Raw genomic sequence first — 22,012 nt, 5'->3', positions numbered from 1 at the left:
TAAGATACAATGTATCTATTATATAAGTTCATTATCAGCTTAATCTAGTGTTATATGTCTTACAGAGGAGAAAGAGAATGACAACTTTACATCTCAAAAACAAATATTCCCACCTCCCCCAAAAAATAAAAAAAATAAAAAATTCAAACTAGAATGTGAGAGGTGTAAAAATTATGCTCAGGACACATTTCTCTCCAATGTCAACTCCAAAACAGAGTGGCACCCCCTAGTGTTCAGGTTTTTTTTGGAAGCTCTGAGTTCAGGTAATATACTATCCGCAGTGCCTGTTTTTTTCGGTCTCCATCTAACCATACGATTAGATATAATACTTGGGTTGTTGGAAGCAAGTAAATATAGCGCACTAGCTACAGTAAAATCTCACTCTGTAACTTCTTCTAGACATGTTTACATATTTACCTACAGCTACCAACTTTCCTGTTTACCAATTAACCTTACTCTATTGGTCTGTCTCTCTACCTATATATACTTATCTTCTTTTCTATTACTATGTATCTACCTCTGTACCAACTTCTATTGCTATAGACATCTACCTATCCCTATTTCTATAACTCTGATATTGTGCTTCTCAATATTTATTCATCAGTATCTCTTACAGCCTCCAGCAATGAGTTTTCCAACCAAATCTTTATTATTGTGTCTCCCAACCTATCATTACCATCTGTCTCACAACCCATAATTTGCATATGTCTCCTGACTTATCATTACAACCTGTCTCCCAACCCATTGTTATTATCTGTCTCCAAACCTAGCATTGCCACCCATCTCCCAAACCATCATTACCATCCGTCTCCTAAACAATAGTTACCATCCGCCTCCAAACCTCATTACCATCTGTCTCCCAACCTATGGTTACATCAATCTCCCAACCCATCATAACCATCTGTCTCCCAACCTATCGTTACCATCTGTCTCCCAACCTATCGTTACCATCTGTCTCCCAGCCTATGGTTACCATCCATCTCCTAACCTATTGTTACCATCTGCATCCAAACCTATCGTTACCATCTGCATCCAAACCTATCGTTACCATGTGCCTCCCAATCTATCATTAACGATCTATATCTTTACTTATTAAGTTATCTTTCTGACTATTTTCACCAACTGTCTCTCTTATCTTCTCTTCTCTTCTCTTCTCTACCAGTTGTTTCTCAGCCTGTCATTACCTATCTGCCTCACCACCTGTCATTACCAATCTGCCTATCAACCTGCCTTTATCAATCTGTCTCTTTACCTATCTCTGTAGGTCTGTCTCTACTCTTCTGCCTCTCTATCTGTACTTAGCAATTGGCCTATCATTCTATCTATCTATATGTATAAGGGCCAATTTAAAATTAATAAAACAATTAGTAGTGAATTGAAGACTTTTAAGACCACTCAGGTTACTATTTCCAGCATCTTAAGAAATAAAACGAAGTAGTGTTGAAAACTACAGACATATACAGTATATACAAACATATAAATTATATACATACACAAACATCTAACTCATATAAATATACTTTTGCACGCATACAAAATATATACAGACAAAATATGTACACAAGCATAAATTATATAAATACGCATATAAAAAGCTTACATACACATATAAATAAAACAATAATAAACTAGGCACTCATACATCCACTCATATAGAACTTATATTCACTCAAACTGAATGTGGTCGCACTCATGGATATGATATATGTGCACACCTGCTAACGGCTCACACATACGTATTTATGCGTTAGCTGATGTGACTGGCAGTTCATACACACACTAGAAGTCCTATCAGAAAAGTCAGGATGATTCCGCCCTTTGGAGACAGGCTGTCTTTTCCAGCACTGCTATACCTGCCCCCTCCTCTTCGCCCTCCTCTTCCCGAACCACTGGGATTCTGTTTCCTGTTCCTCCCTGGACGTTCCTTTGGTTCCGGTTCTGGTGCCTTAGGTCTTACCACAGGTTTATCAGTGACAGGTTCGCCAGCTCCGGAACCACTGCTGCCATCATCATCTACTAAAAGATAAAAGATGGTGAATATATACATGGGTACTAAATCGAAATTCTGCCTCTTGTACAAACATGTATGTAAAAAGTTTATCAAAGTTGGTATTGTTCGCAAAAACAATGTGATTATTACATTATCAGAAAGTGTCCTTCTATTATAAACCTTGAGCTTATCATGCTATCAGGAGACACGTTGTTAACAGGCGTTTTCTCATGACACTATCAGGTGGCACAATGCTAGCAAACAGACTGTTAGGATGACATCATTGTTATGATGATATCTCATGATGACACCATACCAGATTGTGGTTATAATATCTTCAGGAGACATAGTATTCATGGGATATCATGATTATGATGTCATAAGGTAGTAAGTACCCTGCTACCAAACACATTGTGATTATGACATCATCAGAAAGAACCTTGATGAAAGACATATTGTGATCCAGACATCACCAGATGATGCATACACTCACTTCATACCCAAAATGTTCCCCCAATTTGCTCAGTTCATTTACAGCAGGGCCCCCTATATCACGCTGGCAGACTGTCCAGATTAAACTCAACATTTTCCACAGTTTTGGGCACTAGCAGGGTTATTCAATAAAGTGAATATTAAAGTAATGGCAAAATAACCAAAATAGAAGCATAACTGGCTTAGAGATAATTTTTTCAGTTTAGCCATTTTGATCTTGGCAAGCAAATGTCCATGGGTGTACTTTTACGATGCTCAAAATGCCACCACATATGTATGACAAGGAGATGATTCGAGTAGACTACTGGAGTTAGCCTACATTAGCTTTACTTTATATAGGCAGTTTTATTTACAATAGTACATTCAGTACTATTGTGTTAGTACCAGATTTTGGAAATGCTGTAAGATAGAAATTTGTTTGTAGGATCGTCTAATAAAATATTACGTCAATCAGTGGTGAATTCCACAAAAAAAAAATATCTATATATCTATATATATCTATTTTTTGTGGTATATATTTATACAGTTGTAAGAAAAAGTATGTGAACCCTTTGGAATGATATGGATTTCTGCACAAATTGGTCATAAAATGTGATCTGATCATCATCTAAGTCACAACAATAGACAATCACAGTCTGCTTAACTCCTTAAGGACCAAACTTCTAGAATAAAAGGGAATCATGCCATGTCACACATGTCTTGTGTCCTTAAGGGGTTAAACTAATAACACACAAATAATGAAATGTTGCCATGTTTTTATTGAACACACCATGTAAACATTCACAGTGCAGGTGGAAAAAGTATGTGAACCCCTAGACTAATGAAATCTCCAAGAGCTAATTGGATTGAGATGTCAGCCAACTGGAGTCCAATCAATGAGATGAGATTGGAGGTGTTGGTTACAGCTGCCCTGCCCTATAAAAAACACACACCAGTTCTGGGTTTGCTTTTCACAAGAAGCGTTGCCTGATGTGAATGATGCCTCGCACAAAAGAGCGCTCAGAAGACCTACGATTAAGAATTGTTGACTTGCATAAAGCTGGAAAGGGTTATAAAAGTATCTCCAAAAGCCTTGCTGTTCATCAGTCCACGGTAAGACAAATTGTCTATAAATGGAGAAAGTTCAGCACTGCTGCTACTCTCCCTAGGAGTGGCCGTCCTGTAAAGATGACTGCAAGAGCACAGTGCAGACTGCTCAATGAGGTGAAGAAGAAGAATAAATAATGTTATTAGTTTAAGCAGACTGTGATTTTTATTGTTGTGACTTAGATCAGTGCTCCCCAACCTTTTTATCGCCGCGGACCGGTAAACGTTTGATAATTTTTCCGTGGCCCGCTTGTTTTGATTTAGTAAGACAAAAAAAAAAAAAAACAGTCACATATATTAAAAAAAACACGCAGACACATACATAGTCAGAAAATCACAAACACAGTCACATAAAGACATAGACTCAAAATTGTGTGTATGTGTGTGTGAGCGGTGCAGTGTGTATGTGAGGGTGGCAGTGTGTGTGAGAGTTGCAGTGTGTGTGTGGGGGGCAGTGTTTGTGGGGCAGTGTGTGTAGTGTGTGTATGGGGGAAATGTTTGTGGGGCAGTGTGTGCAGTGTGTGTATGGGGGCAATGTTTGTGGGGCAGTGTTTGTGGGGCAGTGTGTGCACGGGGGCAGTGTTTGTGGGGCAGTGTGTGTAGTGTGTGTATGGGGGAAATGTTTGTGGGGCAGTGTTTGTGGGGCAGTGTGTGCATGGGGGCAGTGTTTGTGGGGCAGTGTGTGTAGTGTGTGCATGGGGGCAGTGTGTGTAGTGTGTGCATGGGGGCAGTGTTTGTGGGGCAGTGTGTGCATGGGGGCAGTGTTTGTGGGGCAATGTGTGTAGTGTGTGTATGGGGCAGTGTGTAGTGTGTGCATGGGGCAGTGTTTGTAGTGTGTGTGTAGTGTGTTTATGGGGCAATGTGTGTAGTATGTGTGTGTGGGGGCAGTGTGTGTAGTGTGTGTATGGGGCAGTGTGTGTATGGGGGGTAAGGAGGCTTTTTAAAAATGTATTTAATTAAAATTAATATATTGATGTCCCCCCTCCCTTCTTACCTTTACTGGGAGGAGGGGGGACATTTCTTAGTCCCTGGTGGTCCGGTGGGGAATCCCTGGTGGTCCCAGCGGTGGTGAGGTGAACTCTAGCCCAGTTACAGGGCTAGAGTTCACTCTCGCGAGATTTGGAGCGTTGCCGTGGTTACCGCGGCAACGCTCCAAATCTCGCGAGAGGAGGACCCGGAGGAGCTGCAGGTAAGAGCTCCTGGGTCCTCTCTCTCTCCCCTGCCGGCTGTCAGCAATGTGCCTGCAGACCGGGGAGGGAGATCTCTGATCTCCCCTCCGGTCCGCAGGCACATTGCAGGGCTGGCACTTGGGCAATGCCAGCCCTGCATTAGCCGGCAGGCTCGCACACCCCACACCCCTGGGCGGCCCGGTACCGTTTGATCCACGGACCGGTACCGGTCCGCGGCCCGGGGGTTGGGGAACACTGACTTAGATGATGATCAGATCACATTTTATGACCAATTTGTGCAGAAATCCATATCATTCCAAAGGGTTCACATACTTTTTCTTGCAACTGTATATATTTGTGAAATATAGTTTCCTCTATTGGGGCTGTGAAGGTTGTACTTAACTACTAATAGCTAAAATGGATCTAGTAAAATGAGTGAATTTAATCTTCCCGATCATCATCAATATCTCAAATAGCATCAAATATACCACAAAAATACCATACCACAAAAACAATTAGATTCCTTTCTTTACAAGACAGTTACTTATCTAGGCAGCTGTCCACTGATGAATCTGCACTTCAAAACCCTGAAGAACTTTAGCCTGCTGAAATGTTTTGTGAAAAATTGTACTTTTAGAAATTAACCTTGACAATCAGACAACCCTATAACTTCTCCTGCTATTTCCTGGTTCGGTAAGCTCAGTGGAGCTAACCTTTAAGAGGCAGCCGATTGCCGATTGAGCTGCATTGGGAAGCCTGTTAATGGACAGATATAGAAAGTCTGGGCGGGGATCTGCAGCTTTTGCAACCTGTTTTTAGATATAACCGTAGTTTAAAAATGCTCAATGAAATGCATGAATGTTAGGCTGCTGAAAATTCACCACAGGGTCTGGAAACCCTTGCGCTGCCATGGACTTATGCACTAACCCGTTTCTGCTTTCCTTGTCTCTATATAACCAGCTGCTGGGAATACTCAATGAAGTCACCACTCATGGATTATTAGTAAGCATTCAAAGGGTTCAATGAATTACATCGTGTGTATAAAACACAGTTTGTCAAGGTGTGTATTCACCAACAGCATCAATGGCAATATCAACCAATCATGGGGTCTGTTAACATCAAAAGTGAAAGCATCATCTCAATATAGAGTTTGCAATACTGACAGTCTGGGTCATGGACTCAGCGTAGACATGCAGTTAGGTACTTTTCTATTATCAGCACAAATAGTAACAGTTAAAAGCAGGGGTTCCCAATTATTTTTTCCCTATGGAACCCTTTGACATAGTGTATCAACATCGTGGAACCCGTTTTCTCCCTTTTGCGCTGTGTGTCTGTTTGTCATGGTGTGTGTAAATGTGTATCTGTGTGTGTGTGTGTGTGTATGTATCTGACACAGATACATACACACAGTGTGTGAGTGTATGTATCTGACACAGATACATACACACACACACACTGGCACACAGATACACACACTGACACAGATACACACCTTGACACATAGTGTGTATCTGTGTGTGTATCAATGTGTCAAAGTGTGTGTATCTGTGTTTTTATTTGTCAGTGTGTATATCTGTGTTTGTATGTGGCAGTGTGTTTATCTCTGTGCCAGTGTGTATCTGTGTGTGTGTATGTATCTGACATGCAGAAACACACACACATTGGCACATAGATACACACAGACAGACACACACACCTTGACACACAGATACACACACCTTGACTCACAAATACACACACACTCAGACACTTGCACCCACAGATACACACACTGGTACATATACACACATTGACACATCCACACAGTGTCATATACACACACTGACACACTCGATACATACACACTGACATACACACACACACACACATAGGCACATACAAACACAGTAATATACACTGGCACACACACACACACACACATACTGACATACACATGCACACTCAGATACACACAGTGACACATACACAAACCTTGACACACAGATACACACACTGACACTCAGACACACATACACTCTAACTGACAAACACACATACTCTTTTACAGACACACATACAAACACATATACATGTTCACTGACAAGCACACATACATTCTCACTGACAAACACATACACACTCACACACTCACTGACAAGCACACATACACTCTCACTGACAAACACGCAGACACATACAAACTCCAGACACACATACTATTTTTTATTGTTTTTTTTTACTCCACCCAGCCCCCCTACCTTTGGGAGTGCTGGCATGGAGTTTCTGTGCCCATGTTGTCCAGTGAGGCTGCTGGGCTGAGCGTGCAGTCCCAGGGGTCCAGTGAGGCTGCTGAGAGGTTGGCATCCGGGCTCCCTCGCGCGCCTCTTAGTGATGCCGGAGCCAGAGTGACGTCATTTTCCGGCTCCGGCATCACTGCTGTGCGCAGGGAGATCACTGCCCACTGCTCCCTCACCACCCGCGGTCATTTTGTTTTTAGACATTTTGGCGAAACCCAAGTTGTGTTCTCGCGGAACACCAATTGGGAAACACTGGTTTAGAGAAACAATTATACATTACAAAAGTAAAAGCAGAATACAGTTTGTACCTGTGGCATGAGACATAGTTCAAGCTGAATATCAAAAGTCTCCAATCACAAAAGAAACATTTCATAGTTTGACAAAATTCGAGTTTAACTCTTTCAGAGCAAAAGTATCATAATCATGCCTATTGACCATTTGACACTTACAATGAATATTTTAATTGCCGATATACTTACTGAATAGTGATTTTTTTATTTGAGCAGTGAAGTGTCCCTTTAACATGGACAATGTGGTAAAGGGGTTCTCTATTTAAAACCTTTCTCTATGTACAGTCAAATCACAACTCCAAGTACCCATTAAATCTCATGGTATTGCCCTAGATAACCCTGAATTTAATTCTAATGATGCCTCTAGTAATGATATTTTCCTGCATTTCTGCATAATGTCAGTAACAACTAACATTTGGGCTAGGCTAGGGGAGAACTTGAAGGCTTGCAAAGGCTGCAGACACAAGATCGGACGTTTTTGCAAGCTGTTTTTAGATGTACCCCCAATGAAAAATACATAATTAGGTGCGTGCATGTTTTCATTGAGGGTATATCTACTAAACAGTTATTTTTATATTTATTATTCAAATTAAAATAAAAAATATTTTAGTTTTACTTTGGGCAATGGCTCTTGGAACTTGGGGCCAGCATCTCCAGGCTAGCTTGCTTGGATTCGATAAAAATAGGTCTACTGCCCACATTTCTATACCTCCATATCCCCTGTTGGGAAATACAACAGCATTTACTGCATAATATGTATATATACGTTGCACTTGAGCTGTAGATGGCACTGTGTCGTTCAGAGTACTGTTTATATATGCATAACCAAAATCCGCATCAGCACAGAAGATTTTATTAGACAGTTCATGTGGTCAGTTGAAAAATAAAAAAGACACAATTTCATTGGCCAAACTAGTCATTACTCCTGTAGTATAAAAGGAGTGTATTCACTAAACTCTAAATAATTGAGCCAAAATAGCCAACCACAGCCGAGACTAAGAATTTTAAGAGCATTAAAAGCAGAGGTTTATAAAGAATTGTTATTTTTTTGGGAAGTCACAGTTCCTTGTTCTGTAGACACAAAAGGTTCTGTGCACTCCCTCCACAAACAAGGTGCTTAGCTGGACAAGAGGCTAGCCAAACCTCGGTCAATAGTAGAAAAAACTACTGGTGGTCCAGGCACGCAAGGTGTGTAAATCAGGCAGGTTTATTGGAAAACACAGCAACATTTCAACCTCAACTGAGGTCAAGCTTGATAAAGACACCAGTTGAGGTTGAAATGTTGTTGTCTTTTCCAATAAACCTGCCTATTTACACACCTTGCGTGCCTGGACCATCTTGTTTGTTCTACAGTTCCTTGCTCTGTAACCACTTATTTTATGAAAATTGAGTCTCCTGTCCTCTTGTTCATTCCCATGGGATTAATTTATCCACATCCCAGACATACATTAAAAAAGTCATAAATCAGGACAAGTAGCTTGTCATGAGAGAAAATCAGACAGTGGTACCACTCTGGTCTCGTGGACAAATATATATTTTTTAAAAGGCCCACACCCCTGGAAATGCATGGATCGACCAGTTGTACAGAACAAATTTCCTCTTTATAGAATTCTAGAATTCATTATTTCTCCAGCTCTATTTTGATTTACAGCGGTCAGTGGGGTCCTGGAGACTGGAACAATTGTATCCAATCTTCGTGTATAAATTGCAAAGAGCAAATCGTATTAGATCGTGTTCTTTTGGTTAATTACACTGTGCAAGTTTTATCAGATGGGCAAATCTCCTACAAATCAATGCTGGAAGAATAATGTGATGAAATAAGCTCTGATAAAAAATGGGTGATCAATGTTTTCTGAAAAAAATAAAAAAAGCAATCCCAGTATAAACTTTAGCAAAATGCTTGTCAAGCCAAATACATCAGTTTAAAGGAAAACAAACTAAATGTACATGTTACACTGGTGTTTTCATAAATTTGAAGGTTAATCATTAAAATTGAAAATGATCAAGCATTATCATGGCATATAGGTTTTTCCTCATATTGTCATAACACGGCAAATGTACCCAGTATCTGCAGGTCGTCAATGATTATCTAGGAGATTGTATTGTCACTTACAGGGGTCTTGTGTATCACTGTCCTTCCCACTGTAAGCTGCCCGCAGTTTGCTCCTCACCACACGGAGTTGTAGACCAAGCTGTCGTGTTCTAGGGTCGGGAGGCGACATCTGAAGTTCCACCTCTGGATTATTTATCTGGTTGACGAGTCCATCACCTGTTACCTGTGGAAGATACCTAAAGGAGCACAGAGAAGGTGAATACAGATTAATATATTTCCAAGAAAACTAAAAACGTAGGACTCGTTTTAATATTTTTGGGAAAGATTTACAAAAATTTATTATAATAATATTTTTGATAAACTTTTGAAAGAACTTAAAGGACCACTATAGGCACCCAGACCACTTCCGCTCAATTAAGTGGTCTGGGTGCCAGGTCCCTCTAGTTTTAACCCTGTAGTTGTAAACATAGCAGTTTCAGAGAAACTGCTATGTTTACATTACGGGTTAATCCAGCCTCTAGTGGCTGGATTCTCAGTGTGAAAATCGCATTGAAGACACGCTGGATGTCCATAGGAAAGCATTACGATAGCCAGGTTTTACTCTGCTATTTCTGCAGAAGCACCTCTACTGGCTGTCGTAAAAACAGCCTCTAGAAACATTTAACCCCTTAAGGACCAAACTTCTGGAATAAAAGGGAATCATGACATGTCACACATGTCATGTGTCCTTAAGGGGTTAAACACTGCAATGTAAACATTCTCATTCTTGAATGAAGTGGTCTGGGTGCTTATAATGTCTTTTTAATATTACTGGGTGCAAAGTCAGCTGAGGCAATAGTCAGTAACCAATGAGACCAAATCTCTGCGTATGTGTTGGAGGCATTAGCTGCACTCATGTTGAGGTCCTCCATTGCTCTGAGCTCTTTCATCTGAGAAACCCAGTTACTGCTTCTCCAGCATCGATCATTGTGGTTTGGGTTAATAGCATAGAGTAGGGCCGTATCAGTATGGGCGGTATCAGTTGGTCATCAGTTTGAAGGCTGTTTCCTGTGTTTTGCTAAAGACTGACCAGTGGTGCGTCAGGTAGCACATCTTCTCCCATGCTTTGTCTGTGAAAGTTCTACGCAGGGCAGTTTCCCACTTGCCCATAAAAATAGGCTTCCCTGTCGGGGTTTCCTCCTGCAGCATGGAGTACAAGAATGATATTCCATGGGGCAGGAGGTCTGAGTCCATGCATAGTTTTTTGAAAGTGGTGGGGTTTCAGGTCAGCGCAATGCCCGTAGGAAGGGTGTTAATATAACTCAGTAGTTGCCTGTATTTAAGGCTCTGTAGGAAGGTGTGAGTGGCTCGCTCTATCAGGTTTGAGACCTTCCTGCAGCTGTTTGTGTGAAGATATGATGCAGTCCGGGTGCAGTTTTTTTTAGTAAGTCTCTGAATGCGTTGGGGTTCAGGCCTGGTGGGAAATCATTGTTATGAGTCAGGGGAAGTAGAGGAGACGGGTATGGTGACAGGCGGCACCTTCGGGACACCCCCTACCACACTCGCAGGGTGCTGTATAGCAATCTTCTCGTTCCCCCGCCCCCAGCCTCCCGGGCCACCACAGCAAAATGGTTACTGGTCTAACCGCTTCTGTCTGTTATTCCCCCTCTTTTAGAGTTTATGGATCTTTGACCATTTCATCACTCTTTGGAGGTGAGAGGCCTCGTAGTATAGGTAGAAGTCAGGCATGGCCAAACCTTCTCTGTCTTAAGGTTACACTCTTGGCCGTTTCCCATTCCAGGCGTAGCATCCCATAGCCTTTCTCAGGAATGTGAAGAAAGATTTCGGCATTGTTATGGGGAGGGCTTTTGGGGTAGGAAATTAATTTTTATGACATGTATCCTGCCTAACCAGGAGATATGTCAGTATGCCCAGCTAGTTAGTTCCGATAATTTCGACAGCAAGTGGGTGAAATTAACCCTACATAGGTCTCCGCTTCGCCTAGTTAGCCAAGTGCCTAAGTATTGTATCTTATGCTCTGCCCATTGAAACGTATAGCTCTGGTGGAGCATGATGGCCTGAATATTGGGTACACTGATTTTAGTATGTATGATATGGAGAAGTTGATCTTTAGGTTAGATATAGCTCCAAAGTTGTATGTTAGGCAGTGAGATTTCTGGCTTGGTGACGAAAAATAGGAGACCCCTTTGTGGTGTGCGCCTTCAGCTATGACCCCTGTGATGTCATTGCCCTGTCTTATGTGTTGCAAGAATGGTTCTAGGGCAAGAATGAAGATCAGGGGGAATAGGGGCAACCCTGGTGTGTGCCATTATGTATAGTGAATTCCGTCGTTAGTGCCCTGTTAACTATGACATGAGCGGTAGGTCCATGATATAGTGCTTCGATCCATTTACGTATTTGTGGTCCCAGACCCACATGAGTCAAGGTTTGGAAAAGATAGTCCCAGCTGACCCTGTCGAAGACCTTCTACGCGTCTCTTAATAGCAAGAGAAGACCTCTGACTCCTCCCCGCCTCTTGTGCATACATGTGAGTGCTCGGATAGTGTTGTCCCTAGCTTCTCCCGTCACAAATCACACCTGATCCGGGTGCGCCAGCCCGGGGATATGGGTTTGCAGTCATGTGGATAGGATCTTTGCCATCAATTTGATGTCACAGTTGATGGGCATGATGGGCCTGTAGTTTCCACAAGGCTCTCGGTCCTTGCCCCCCATTGGTGTTATCGTGATGTGGACAGCTAATGTTTGTTTTGTGCAATGTCCCTCCTGTATTGCATTATAGGATGCCAATAGCGTGGGGGGAGTGGGGGTTATTGGGTTTCGGCAAAGTCTTTGGATGCTGTCCTGTAGGCGCCGTCTCACCGCGGCAGTTTGGGGCTGTGGGAGCAAGTATAGGTCTGAATAATAGGTCCTCACTACTTCCAGTATTTTTGTGGGCAGGTGATGTAGGGTGTCATGTTTGTCTCTTATTCTGTCTATGAATGTCGTCTGTCTCCTCTTAGCTAGCATTCTCGCTAGTGATTTTCCACTCTTGTTTCTATGGAGGGAGAAGAAGGCTCTGTACCTTACCGCATCCCTATGGTGTTTTGAGTGGAGTAGTGAGGTCAGGTCCTGTCTTAGTTGTTGGAGTATCGCTTGATGGGTCGGATGTTGTGAGCTTTTGTTGAGCTTCTCTGTTTTTTGGATGTCCTCAATGATTTCAGTCAGTCAGCTTTCCGTTTGTTTTTAAAGTGTCGCACCCTGTCGAATAAAGTGTCCCCTGACCACACTATTGTGGGCCTCCCACAGTACAGTTGGTAAAGTTTGTATATTTTTATATATGATATATTTTTTAATATTTAATTATTTTGAAGAAATCATTTTAAAAGTGTATCCAAAATATTAAATCATTTGAAAGGCTAATCCAAAAATATAAAATTGAGGTCGTAATACTTAGTTGAGTACACGACATGTAGTGAGCACTTAATTCTGTAAAATGTCAAGTTACATTCAAACACCTTACCTAAACACCTGATAAGAATGATCTCAAAATGCTCCAACACACCTCTCTAGAAGTTAGTATAAGGTTATAATAAACAGATTGCTGAACACTTTGGAGGTATGCCAGACCAGTTTTCTAATCCAGAAGTGAATAATGACAGGCCTATAATTATTTATCCATTGTAACACTATAGCCATCATTTTAATGAAAATGAAGTCATCTGCAGACTTTTGCTCCTCGGTATAGCAGACTACAAAAGCTCTGCATAGAGTATATTGAAACTCAATGCTAAAATATGTTAGAGCTCCTCAACTTTGTCAATAGCCTGCAATGTTTATTGGACATACACTTTTTCCGCATGTTAATACTGGTGGCATAAGGTTATAAAATATGGGCCTGCAGAAAAAGGGTCCCTTCTTTTAGTTCCCCAGAATCCTATGCTATCTTATCTACTCATCTGCTACACATATCTACTGAACCAATATAAATTGGGGCAGTTGAACCAAGTCTGACCTTCCACGAGTTTGTCCATTCCAACATTTGTCCTGGTTGCTGAGTCCGGCAGAGACTCTATGATCCGAGCAGAGGGAGAGGGGAAGGAGCTTCCAGAGCCCCCGCAAGGGACGAAGTTTGTCAACAATTTCTGAAACCTGAATGGAAAAAAGGTGGCATGTGATGGAGAAGTTATGAGTTCACAAGCCCACCATGTCTATTTTATTCTGCTTCTTCTCACCAGTCTGTCAATATTGGTGCCAGCTGCTGATGTGGGCTTCTCCTCATTGCTGTACTTCTGAAATTTCCGCGTGGGTTCTTCTCGTGGGGAGCGCCTGCTGCGAGATGGAGGTGGGGTTCCACAGGCTTGGAATATCTATATAAACACATGAGTAGAAAATGTGGTCTGTAGCAAACACCAAAAAAAAAGAAATAAAAAATCTTTCCAGTTTGTCATCTACGGAAAATCTGCCGTCCGAAATAATACTGACTAGTGACTACTCACATTTTAAACAAATTGTTTGTATATATTTATTTCAGATAAATATCCATATTTCTGTATTTATCTCCACATGGTCTCCAGCAATAATACACATAATTATTGATAACGAATAAAGCCTATGTATATGTAAGACAATGTTGCGATAGCTGTCTCCTTGCCTACAGAGCTTTGGACAGGTTTCATTCCCTCTCAGAGTCTGCATAGCCCAGCACAGCTGTTTTCCTAGATTGGGTTCAAAAGCTTGCTTTCCTCTGTAGAGTATAATACTGTTTTTGCTCCACTATTGTTATTGTATTGTTATTATTGATATGTATATAGCGCCAACTTATTCTGCAACGTTTAACAATATTATGGACGGGGGAAATTTAACAGTAAAAGGGACAATTACAAAATGATACAGGAACAATAGGTAGATGAGGACCTTGCTCATATGAGTTTACAGTCTAGAGAATCGAGCCTTTCCCAATTGTATTCAGCTGTGCAGCTCCAACTGTCCTTAAATTATGCACTACTATACCTGGGCTGTGAGTTGAATACTTTCCTCCTGAAGAGTCATTATCGCCTCCGAAATCTTTACTGAGATGGATTCAGTGGCAAGTTCCACATTAAATGGACCGGTCAGACGCTCTGCAAGCTCCTGAAGTCCATCTGAAAAAAATTAGTTAAAAACCTATTAAATGTTTATTATCATTATTCTCAGGGCTGATAATTTCCACTCTCCCACTAGCCATTTGCATGATAAACTTTACCCCTGATGAGTAGCATGAAACCTGAAATTGTGAGCCCTGATTATTACAATTAGTATCATTTACATAGTGCAGACATATTATCAGGATTGGTAGGGAATCTCAACACGCAAATTTAGGAAAGCTAAGCAAATAGAGCGTATTACTCCTCCTTAACATTATAGTACAGAGCAAGAATGGTCAAAGAACAGGCTGAGGTCAAGGGGTACAGAAAGACAACAAGACGGTGAAACAAGTCAAAGTCAGGGTTAAAGTGAACAGAATGGTCAAAAATCATGCCGAGGCCAAAATTATGAGTTGCATAATTAGCGATGCCCCCTCAGGACCATGCCTATACCATCCAGATTCCATACCTCCTATAATTGGGCACTGACATTGTAAAAATATTATTATTATTATTATTATAAACGCAGAAAGATAAGTCCTGCGCTCACTCCCATCACTGGGCGGCAGCAATGACTACAGTACACATCAGCACCAATATATAGTAAAAACCAAAGAAAAACAAGTTACCTGCGCTCTCTCCTTAATCCCTATGTATTTTTAAACAAATGGAGGTTTTTTTAGTTACCTCCAATGGCCATGAGAGCCCTATGTATTTTTAAACAAATGGAGGTTTTTTAGTTACCTCCAATGGCCATGAGATGTTTGATATTTTAAAAAAATTTCAGTTTGTGCTAGATTTGATGTTTTTTGGAAATTCATGAATTGTAAGAACTACGGAACAAGGAAAAAATCAACTCACTTGATTGTAGACCAAAGGTTATAGGAGATGTAAAAGCTGAAGTAAGCATGCTGCTCAGGTAGTGTAGGTTAAAAGAGGTGTGGGTAGATGGAGCTAGCATGCTGCTCAGGTAGGGAGTTGTAGGAGGTGTGGGTAGATGGAGTGTGCATACTACTCAGGTAGTGTGGTATATATAAGGTGTGGGGAGCATGAGTGGGCGAGTTGCTGAGGCAGTGTGAGTTGTAGGAGGTGTGGGGAGCTGGAGTAAGCATTCTGCTCATATAGTGTGGGTTATATAAAGTCTAGGGAGCTGCAATGAGTGCGTCGCTTAAGTAGTGAGAGTTATAGGAGCTGTGGAGAGCTGGAGTTGGCGGGCTGCTCTGGTAGTGTGAGATATCAGAGGTGTGGGGAGCTGGCGTTGGCGAGCTGCTCAGGTAGTGTGAGTTATAGGAGGTGTGGATTGCTGAAGTGGGCGAGCTGCTCAGGTAGTGTGAGAGATAGGAGGTGTGGGGAGCTGGAGTGGACAAGCTGCTAGAAGAAAATCAATACGAAACCGCACTCCACATGTAGAATATGCATTTTTTTTTTGTTATTTATTAAATAACAGCATTATCATGAATTGTGTTTAAGGAAACATGCACAGACACCAGTGTTGGTTTGGAGCACCACAGATGTTATCATTTATTTGATGTAATTAGAAGGAGAAGCATATCTATTGAAAATAGGCAAGTACTGAAATTGTGGCCCTTGCGGCCCCTGTCCAAACATCTGGCACCCATCTTTTAGATAACTTTACATTAAAATCAGCTTGAAAATACAAGCATTAGGTATGGTGTGTGCTGGCTGTATGTGATGTTTGTTGGGTGAGCTGGCTGTATGTAATGTGTGAGTGTGGTGTGTGTTGGCTGTATGTAATGTGTGTGTTGTAGCTCCCCACACCTCCTATAATCTACACTACCCAAAACATGTGTAATATGTATGGTCATGCTCTGTGTATCCCCCTCCTGCTTGGCTTTATTCGAGGAAAGGGGCTATGATCCTTGATGGTCCAATGGGTGGGGGGGTCATACTACCTGGGGGTCCAGCAGGCGTGACTCTGTTTGGTGGTGTAGCTGGGATCCTGAGTCTTTGATGGTCCCACTGGGGAGCGTGAGGTTTGCTTCCCAGTTCGACTCTCAGCAAGTCAGAGTGCAAGCTGGGAACATTCGCCGGCAGCGCTCGGATTCATTAAAAACAGCTGAATCACAAAAGAACCCCTACTGAGGTCTGAACCTGCCAGAGATTCAAACTTCATGCTACCAGCTCTGATCCCCCCACCAAGACAGCCCTGTGGCTGAGTAAAAAGAATAAAACAGGCTGCCTGCCCAGCCACTGCTCAGCAGCGCTCCCTTCAAGTGGTGCCCATGGCACGTGCCATATCTGCCATACACTAGATACACCACTGATCACAAAGCTTTCACAATTTATTTTATTTGTTTCAAACTGCGGCTTAAGGTGTTAAAAAGTTTTACGTTTATAACAATTTCTAATGTCAGCGGCAGTACCAGCAGCTAATGAGTAAGACGTTTTGGATTGCGACCACCTTGAAAAAAAAAACCCACACAATTCTGCCCAAAATTCAGAAATCATCGCCAAATGTAAACAAGCATGGGATTGTGATAAAGGCCTGTGCCAGCTTATCATGCCTGCCATGTATTCAGTGCCGACCAGTTATCCAGAACTCCTGGCAGCCTTCTAAATGAAGGCTAGACATTGAGCTGCACGGATTCAGTGGTGGCCCAACCAAAAACCCCACACTCTGTCTGAATCCACACCCACAAAATACACCTCCACTTCCATTGCAACAAAAATGACTTGTGTTTACTCCTCCTTCAGCTGATATGCCCCTTTCACTGCTTCCCCAGTTCCATTCGGCCAAAACAAAATAAATATCGACTGGTTGTAACTGATATTTTTATTTCATTTTGACTGGATTTGCTTCCAGACAAAATTCTAAGAGTTTAACACTGTTAAGCAGGTTGGCTGTTTAATAAATATTGTTCCATAAATGAGCTTCAGAAGCCCTTTTATTGTTCTGTTTTAATAACTAACCCTGTTAATCATTAAAAAAAGATAACAAATAAAAGTCTGGAGGCATATCTACTATCAGCGACCAGCCTGTGGCTGCTTATTGCAATAAAATAATATGAATAGCTTACAGGAGGGGCACATTTCCCCCCTCCCCCAAACAGAATTTGGACAGATCATTGTCAGATCATCACTCTACCCTAACCCATGGCTAAATTTCTTCTCTGTACAACTACGATCTGCCACATCTCCCCACAATATTTGCATGCAGTCACATCTATCTATAGTTCACCTGAACAAAGCCTCAATCCTCTTTTGTGCCTTTTCACTTAGCCCCATACAGGGCCGATGCCACCGTTAGACGTACTAGGCATTCGCTTAGGGCGCCGGCCTGCTAGGGGCGCCCACCGGGATGCTTTTATGAGGGGGGCGGCAAAATGGATCTTTGCCTAGGGCGGCAGAAATCCTTGCACCGTCCCTGGCCACATACCTCTTCAATACACACCACTTATTCATTCTAAGTGCATATTCCACAAATTCCTAGACTGCATCTCCGCACATTCCCAGGGCACCTTCTCCACATCAATCCATGTGCTCTGCATCCCCCGTGCATCTTTACCATGTGCCTCAAGGCATCTTACCACATGCCCACACTGTCTTTTTCTCATATTTCCCCAGTGGATTTTCCCACACTGCCCTAGGACTTATTTCAAACTTTATGGAGCCTTTTTACTATTTATATCCTATCGGTACAACTTGATAAGGTGTTATTTTAAGTGTTTACAGCGCTGCACTATGTTTCTGTCTCTCCTTTGTTCCCACATGTGTATATCTGGATAAGCAGAAGAAAAGGAAGCTCTGCATCTATACATTCTATTCTGCTCATTACAAATATTACAAATAGTCTGTGAATGCAATATATCTCTGTCTGTGAGTGCACTATATCTCTGTCTGTGAGTGCACCATATCTCTGTCTGTGAGTGCACCATATCTCTGTCTGTGAGTGCAATATATCTCTGTCTGTGAGTGCACTATATCTCTGTCTGTGAGTGCAATATATCTCTGTCTGTGAGTGCACTATATCTCTGTCTGTGAGTGCACCATATCTCTGTCTGTGAGTGCACCATATCTCTGTCTGTGAGTGCAATATATCTCTGTCTGTGAGTGCAATATATCTCTGTCTGTGAGTGCACTATATCTCTGTCTGTGAGTGCAATATATCTCTGTCTGTGAGTGCAATATATCTCTGTCTGTGAGTGCACTATATCTCTGTCTGTGAGTGCAATATATCTCTGTCTGTGAGTGCACTATATCTCTGTCTGTGAGTGCAATATATCTCTGTCTGTGAGTGCAATATATCTCTGTCTGTGAGTGCAATATATCTCTGTCTGTGAGTGCAATATATCTGTCTGTGAGTGCAATATATCTCTGTCTGTGAGTGCAATATATCTGTCTGTGAGTGCAATATATCTCTGTCTGTGAGTGCAATATATCTGTCTGTGAGTGCACTATATCTCTGTCTGTGAGTGCAATATATCTCTGTCTGTGAGTGCAATATATCCCTAAGTCCTGTTTGGAGATAAGACTTACTACACTATTGTGGTCCTTTTTTTATTTATATTGCAGATTATATTTATATATTGTCTAATAAGAGGAAGTAGAGGAATCTCCCTCTAACCCGCATACTATTAAAGGTAATTTGTCTCTTTTTCCACTGGTGTTTATTTCTACTGAGTATTGTGTATTATTCTTGGTGTGCCACATTCTGCCATGTATCTTCCCACATACCCATCATTCCTTGACACAGTTACATATATACTCACACACTCAAGACAGCCACACACTTATATAAAGACTGACACACACAGAGACGCACAAATCATCCAGTATCTGCTTACCATCCCTTTCCTGAACCCCAAATGTGAGTGGGAAGGTGAGTGTAATCCTGTCAGAGTGCCAAATCTAACAGCTACATGGAAACACGTCATATAATCCATTAGTAAGAGGGGGCTCATGGGGCAGGGGAGACTAGTGGGGTAATAAATGCCAGAGAGGGCAGAAACATGTTGCCCCCTCCAACTGCTGTCTGGGTCCAGGGAACCTGAGCAGGGACAGCCTTATTTAAGCCATCAACACTCCCATGGATTCTCACATCAAAAGAAATGCAATTTCTTTCACAGTGGCATTGACCATAGCCATATTCTTTAATGGCTTTTATTGTTGGCCTCCATAAATACTATCTGAATCAGTATTTACATTTTATTTAAGTTGTAGATTGCATCTGAAATTGAACACACTCAAACATAACTGATTTCCAAAATGTACTGTTTTTATTTTTATCTTTAAATTAATTGTTGTGCCCAAATTTCAATTCTGATGTAAATCCGCTGTTTTATGTAAACTGCTTTTAGGTTCTTGTGTTGTTTTCTTACCCACTCAGCATATTTTAGTTATTGCTGGATTTCACGTTTCATTTCTCTTGTTCTGAGACAGGTGATTTTTCCACAGTATGTGGTAAAAAAAAATCTCACTAATAAATGTGCAGGATGTTTCTGAATATGATATTAAGAATCTGACAGGAATTATGTCAATGCTAATAGACTCGATGTTATTGGCCAGGAGGTGCTCGAACATTTGATATCACTACCCAAGATGTGCCAAAATAAATTGTGTCATTACACAAGAAATGTCATAGTATAGAAGATAATGGAATTTTAGAATAAGGCACCAGGAGGAAACCCAGGCCCCGTAGTAGGTACGTTTTTGCACAGGAATGTTCCAGATAGGAACCATGGATACATCGACTCACTAAGATATAGGAACGCACAATTCAGACACTGATAGAAAACACAAGGTTAATTTACCAAGGACATCTCACAAAATTCTCACCAATTAGGCTGTTCCAGTCAGCGTCCATGTCAGCCTGGTGTGCAAGGCAGCCCTTCATCACATTAAGACAAAGTCCATGGCAAGGCCGAAGGGATGTGTGGCCACGGCACATTGGGCAGTACCACATCCTCATAGTCGCACGGAGACAGTCTGGGGGGTAAGACGCCTTAACAACAAAGAGAAAAATGGGAGAAAGAAAGCAATCAGCATTCACATATTAAAGAGAGGCTGATACAATGGGAGTGTGGGTCTACACAGGCCTAGCGCCTGCATTGTCCTGGCCCTGATCTGACATGAACTAGCAAACCAGAAACTGCAACTCTTCCAGTAAAGTATGTCTATGTGTATGGCAAAGGTAATGTGATATACAGCATGCCTTCAGTATGAGCTTGGCAAGAACGTCACACAATAATAACTACATTAATGGTTGAATGACTACATAATAACCATTTAATCCGGGGAGCCTATTTAAACATTGAACAATAATGATAGTGATTAAACTATGAATGGTGTAGCCCTGGAGAACTGGAACATAAGACTCCCATGAGACGTGTAATCCCATTAACCCATAAACCATGGACTAATTAGTAATCACAAAGGGCTACTATTATTCTCCAGAATTTATCGCCGGGATGTTTTCCATCTCGATTTAAAAAAAGCATGTTTTAAAATGTAATGAAAGCGTAGGGTTACAATTTAATTGTTTTCTTCTTCAATGCACACTGAGGTAACAGCTCATCAGTTATTACCACTTCAGACAGGGTTTCTTGGAGGCAAACAACAATTGGAACGTTCGCCCTCTGTTGCCCCAACTGAAGCTCTGCTCTCAGTTTAGAAAGAATAAATAAAGTCATGAAGGTGACCTGAGCGGGTCTTACCTTGGCTGCCCTGCTGACGATATCTCCTCCGGTTGCTAAACCCTGGACCAAAGTCCGAGCTGCTCCAAGTGCACGTGTTATCTGTATTAAATGAAAAGATAACTATCAATAAAGTCTATAAAGTAAGTTGAACTAATAAGGAGGAAAAAGGACATGTCTAATATTGTAATGACAGACTGGATTCAGTGCTAAAAAAAACTCCAGCAACAAACTTATCATTAAAGGGACACTATAGTTACCATAACAACTACAGCTTATTGTATTTGTTCTGGTGAGTATAATCATTACCATCAGTCTTTTTGCAGCAAGCACTGCACTATATTTTCAGAGAAATGCAGTGTTTACATTATAGTCTAGGGACACCTCCAGTGGCCACTCCTCAGGTGGCTACTAGAGGTGCTTCCTTGGGCAGTGCTGACATTCAGTTTGACTGAAATTCAGTGTCTCCACCCTCTGCATGGAGACACTGAATTTGTCTCATAGAGATGCATTGATCCAATGGATCTCTATGAGGAGATGCTGATTGGCCAGAGCTGTGTTTGGCTTGTGCTGGCTCTGCCCGTGATCTGCCTCCTTCACAAGCTCAGCCAATTCAATGCTTTACTATGGGAAAGCATTGTGATTGGCTGAGATCTTCACTTCTGATGATGTCATCCAAAGAGGCAGATCAGGGGCAGAACCAGCACCTTCAAATTGGAATAAAGGTAAGATTTTACTAAATTTAGAAGGGGCAAGGTGGGGACCTGGGGGGCTACATGGCGTTTTTAACACTGTAGGGTCATACATGTTTGTGTTCCTGACCCTATAGGGTTTCTTTAACCCCTTAAGGACACATGACATGTGTGACATGTCATGATTCCCTTTTATTCCAGAAGTTTGG

General features: G+C 41.6%; 1 protein-coding gene across 2 annotated transcripts in view; it reads right to left on the bottom strand.

Annotated features, from left to right (window-relative positions):
* Positions 1-785: 785 nt before the first annotated feature.
* The window catches only part of GPC2 (glypican 2), a 40,828-nt gene continuing 19,601 nt past the window's right edge, over positions 786-22,012 (bottom strand). The window contains exons 4-10 of one of the 2 annotated variants that reach the window (XM_063445991.1): positions 21,133-21,213; positions 20,255-20,420; positions 14,346-14,476; positions 13,568-13,702; positions 13,348-13,484; positions 9,417-9,592; positions 786-2,013 (exon numbers count right to left, since the gene is read on the bottom strand). In XM_063445991.1, the coding sequence (XP_063302061.1) occupies positions 1,769-2,013; positions 9,417-9,592; positions 13,348-13,484; positions 13,568-13,702; positions 14,346-14,476; positions 20,255-20,420; positions 21,133-21,213 (1,071 nt within the window). In that variant the 3' untranslated portion in view covers positions 786-1,768. Of the gene's footprint in view, positions 2,017-9,416; positions 9,593-13,347; positions 13,485-13,567; positions 13,703-14,345; positions 14,477-20,254; positions 20,421-21,132; positions 21,214-22,012 lie in introns of both variants that reach the window. The other variant, XM_063445990.1, reaches the window with a different exon arrangement.

This window comes from Pelobates fuscus, chromosome 3 (assembly GCF_036172605.1).
Source record: "Pelobates fuscus isolate aPelFus1 chromosome 3, aPelFus1.pri, whole genome shotgun sequence".
NCBI classification, from domain to species: Eukaryota; Metazoa; Chordata; class Amphibia; order Anura; family Pelobatidae; genus Pelobates; species Pelobates fuscus.
This window is presented reverse-complemented; position numbering and strand designations above follow the sequence as displayed.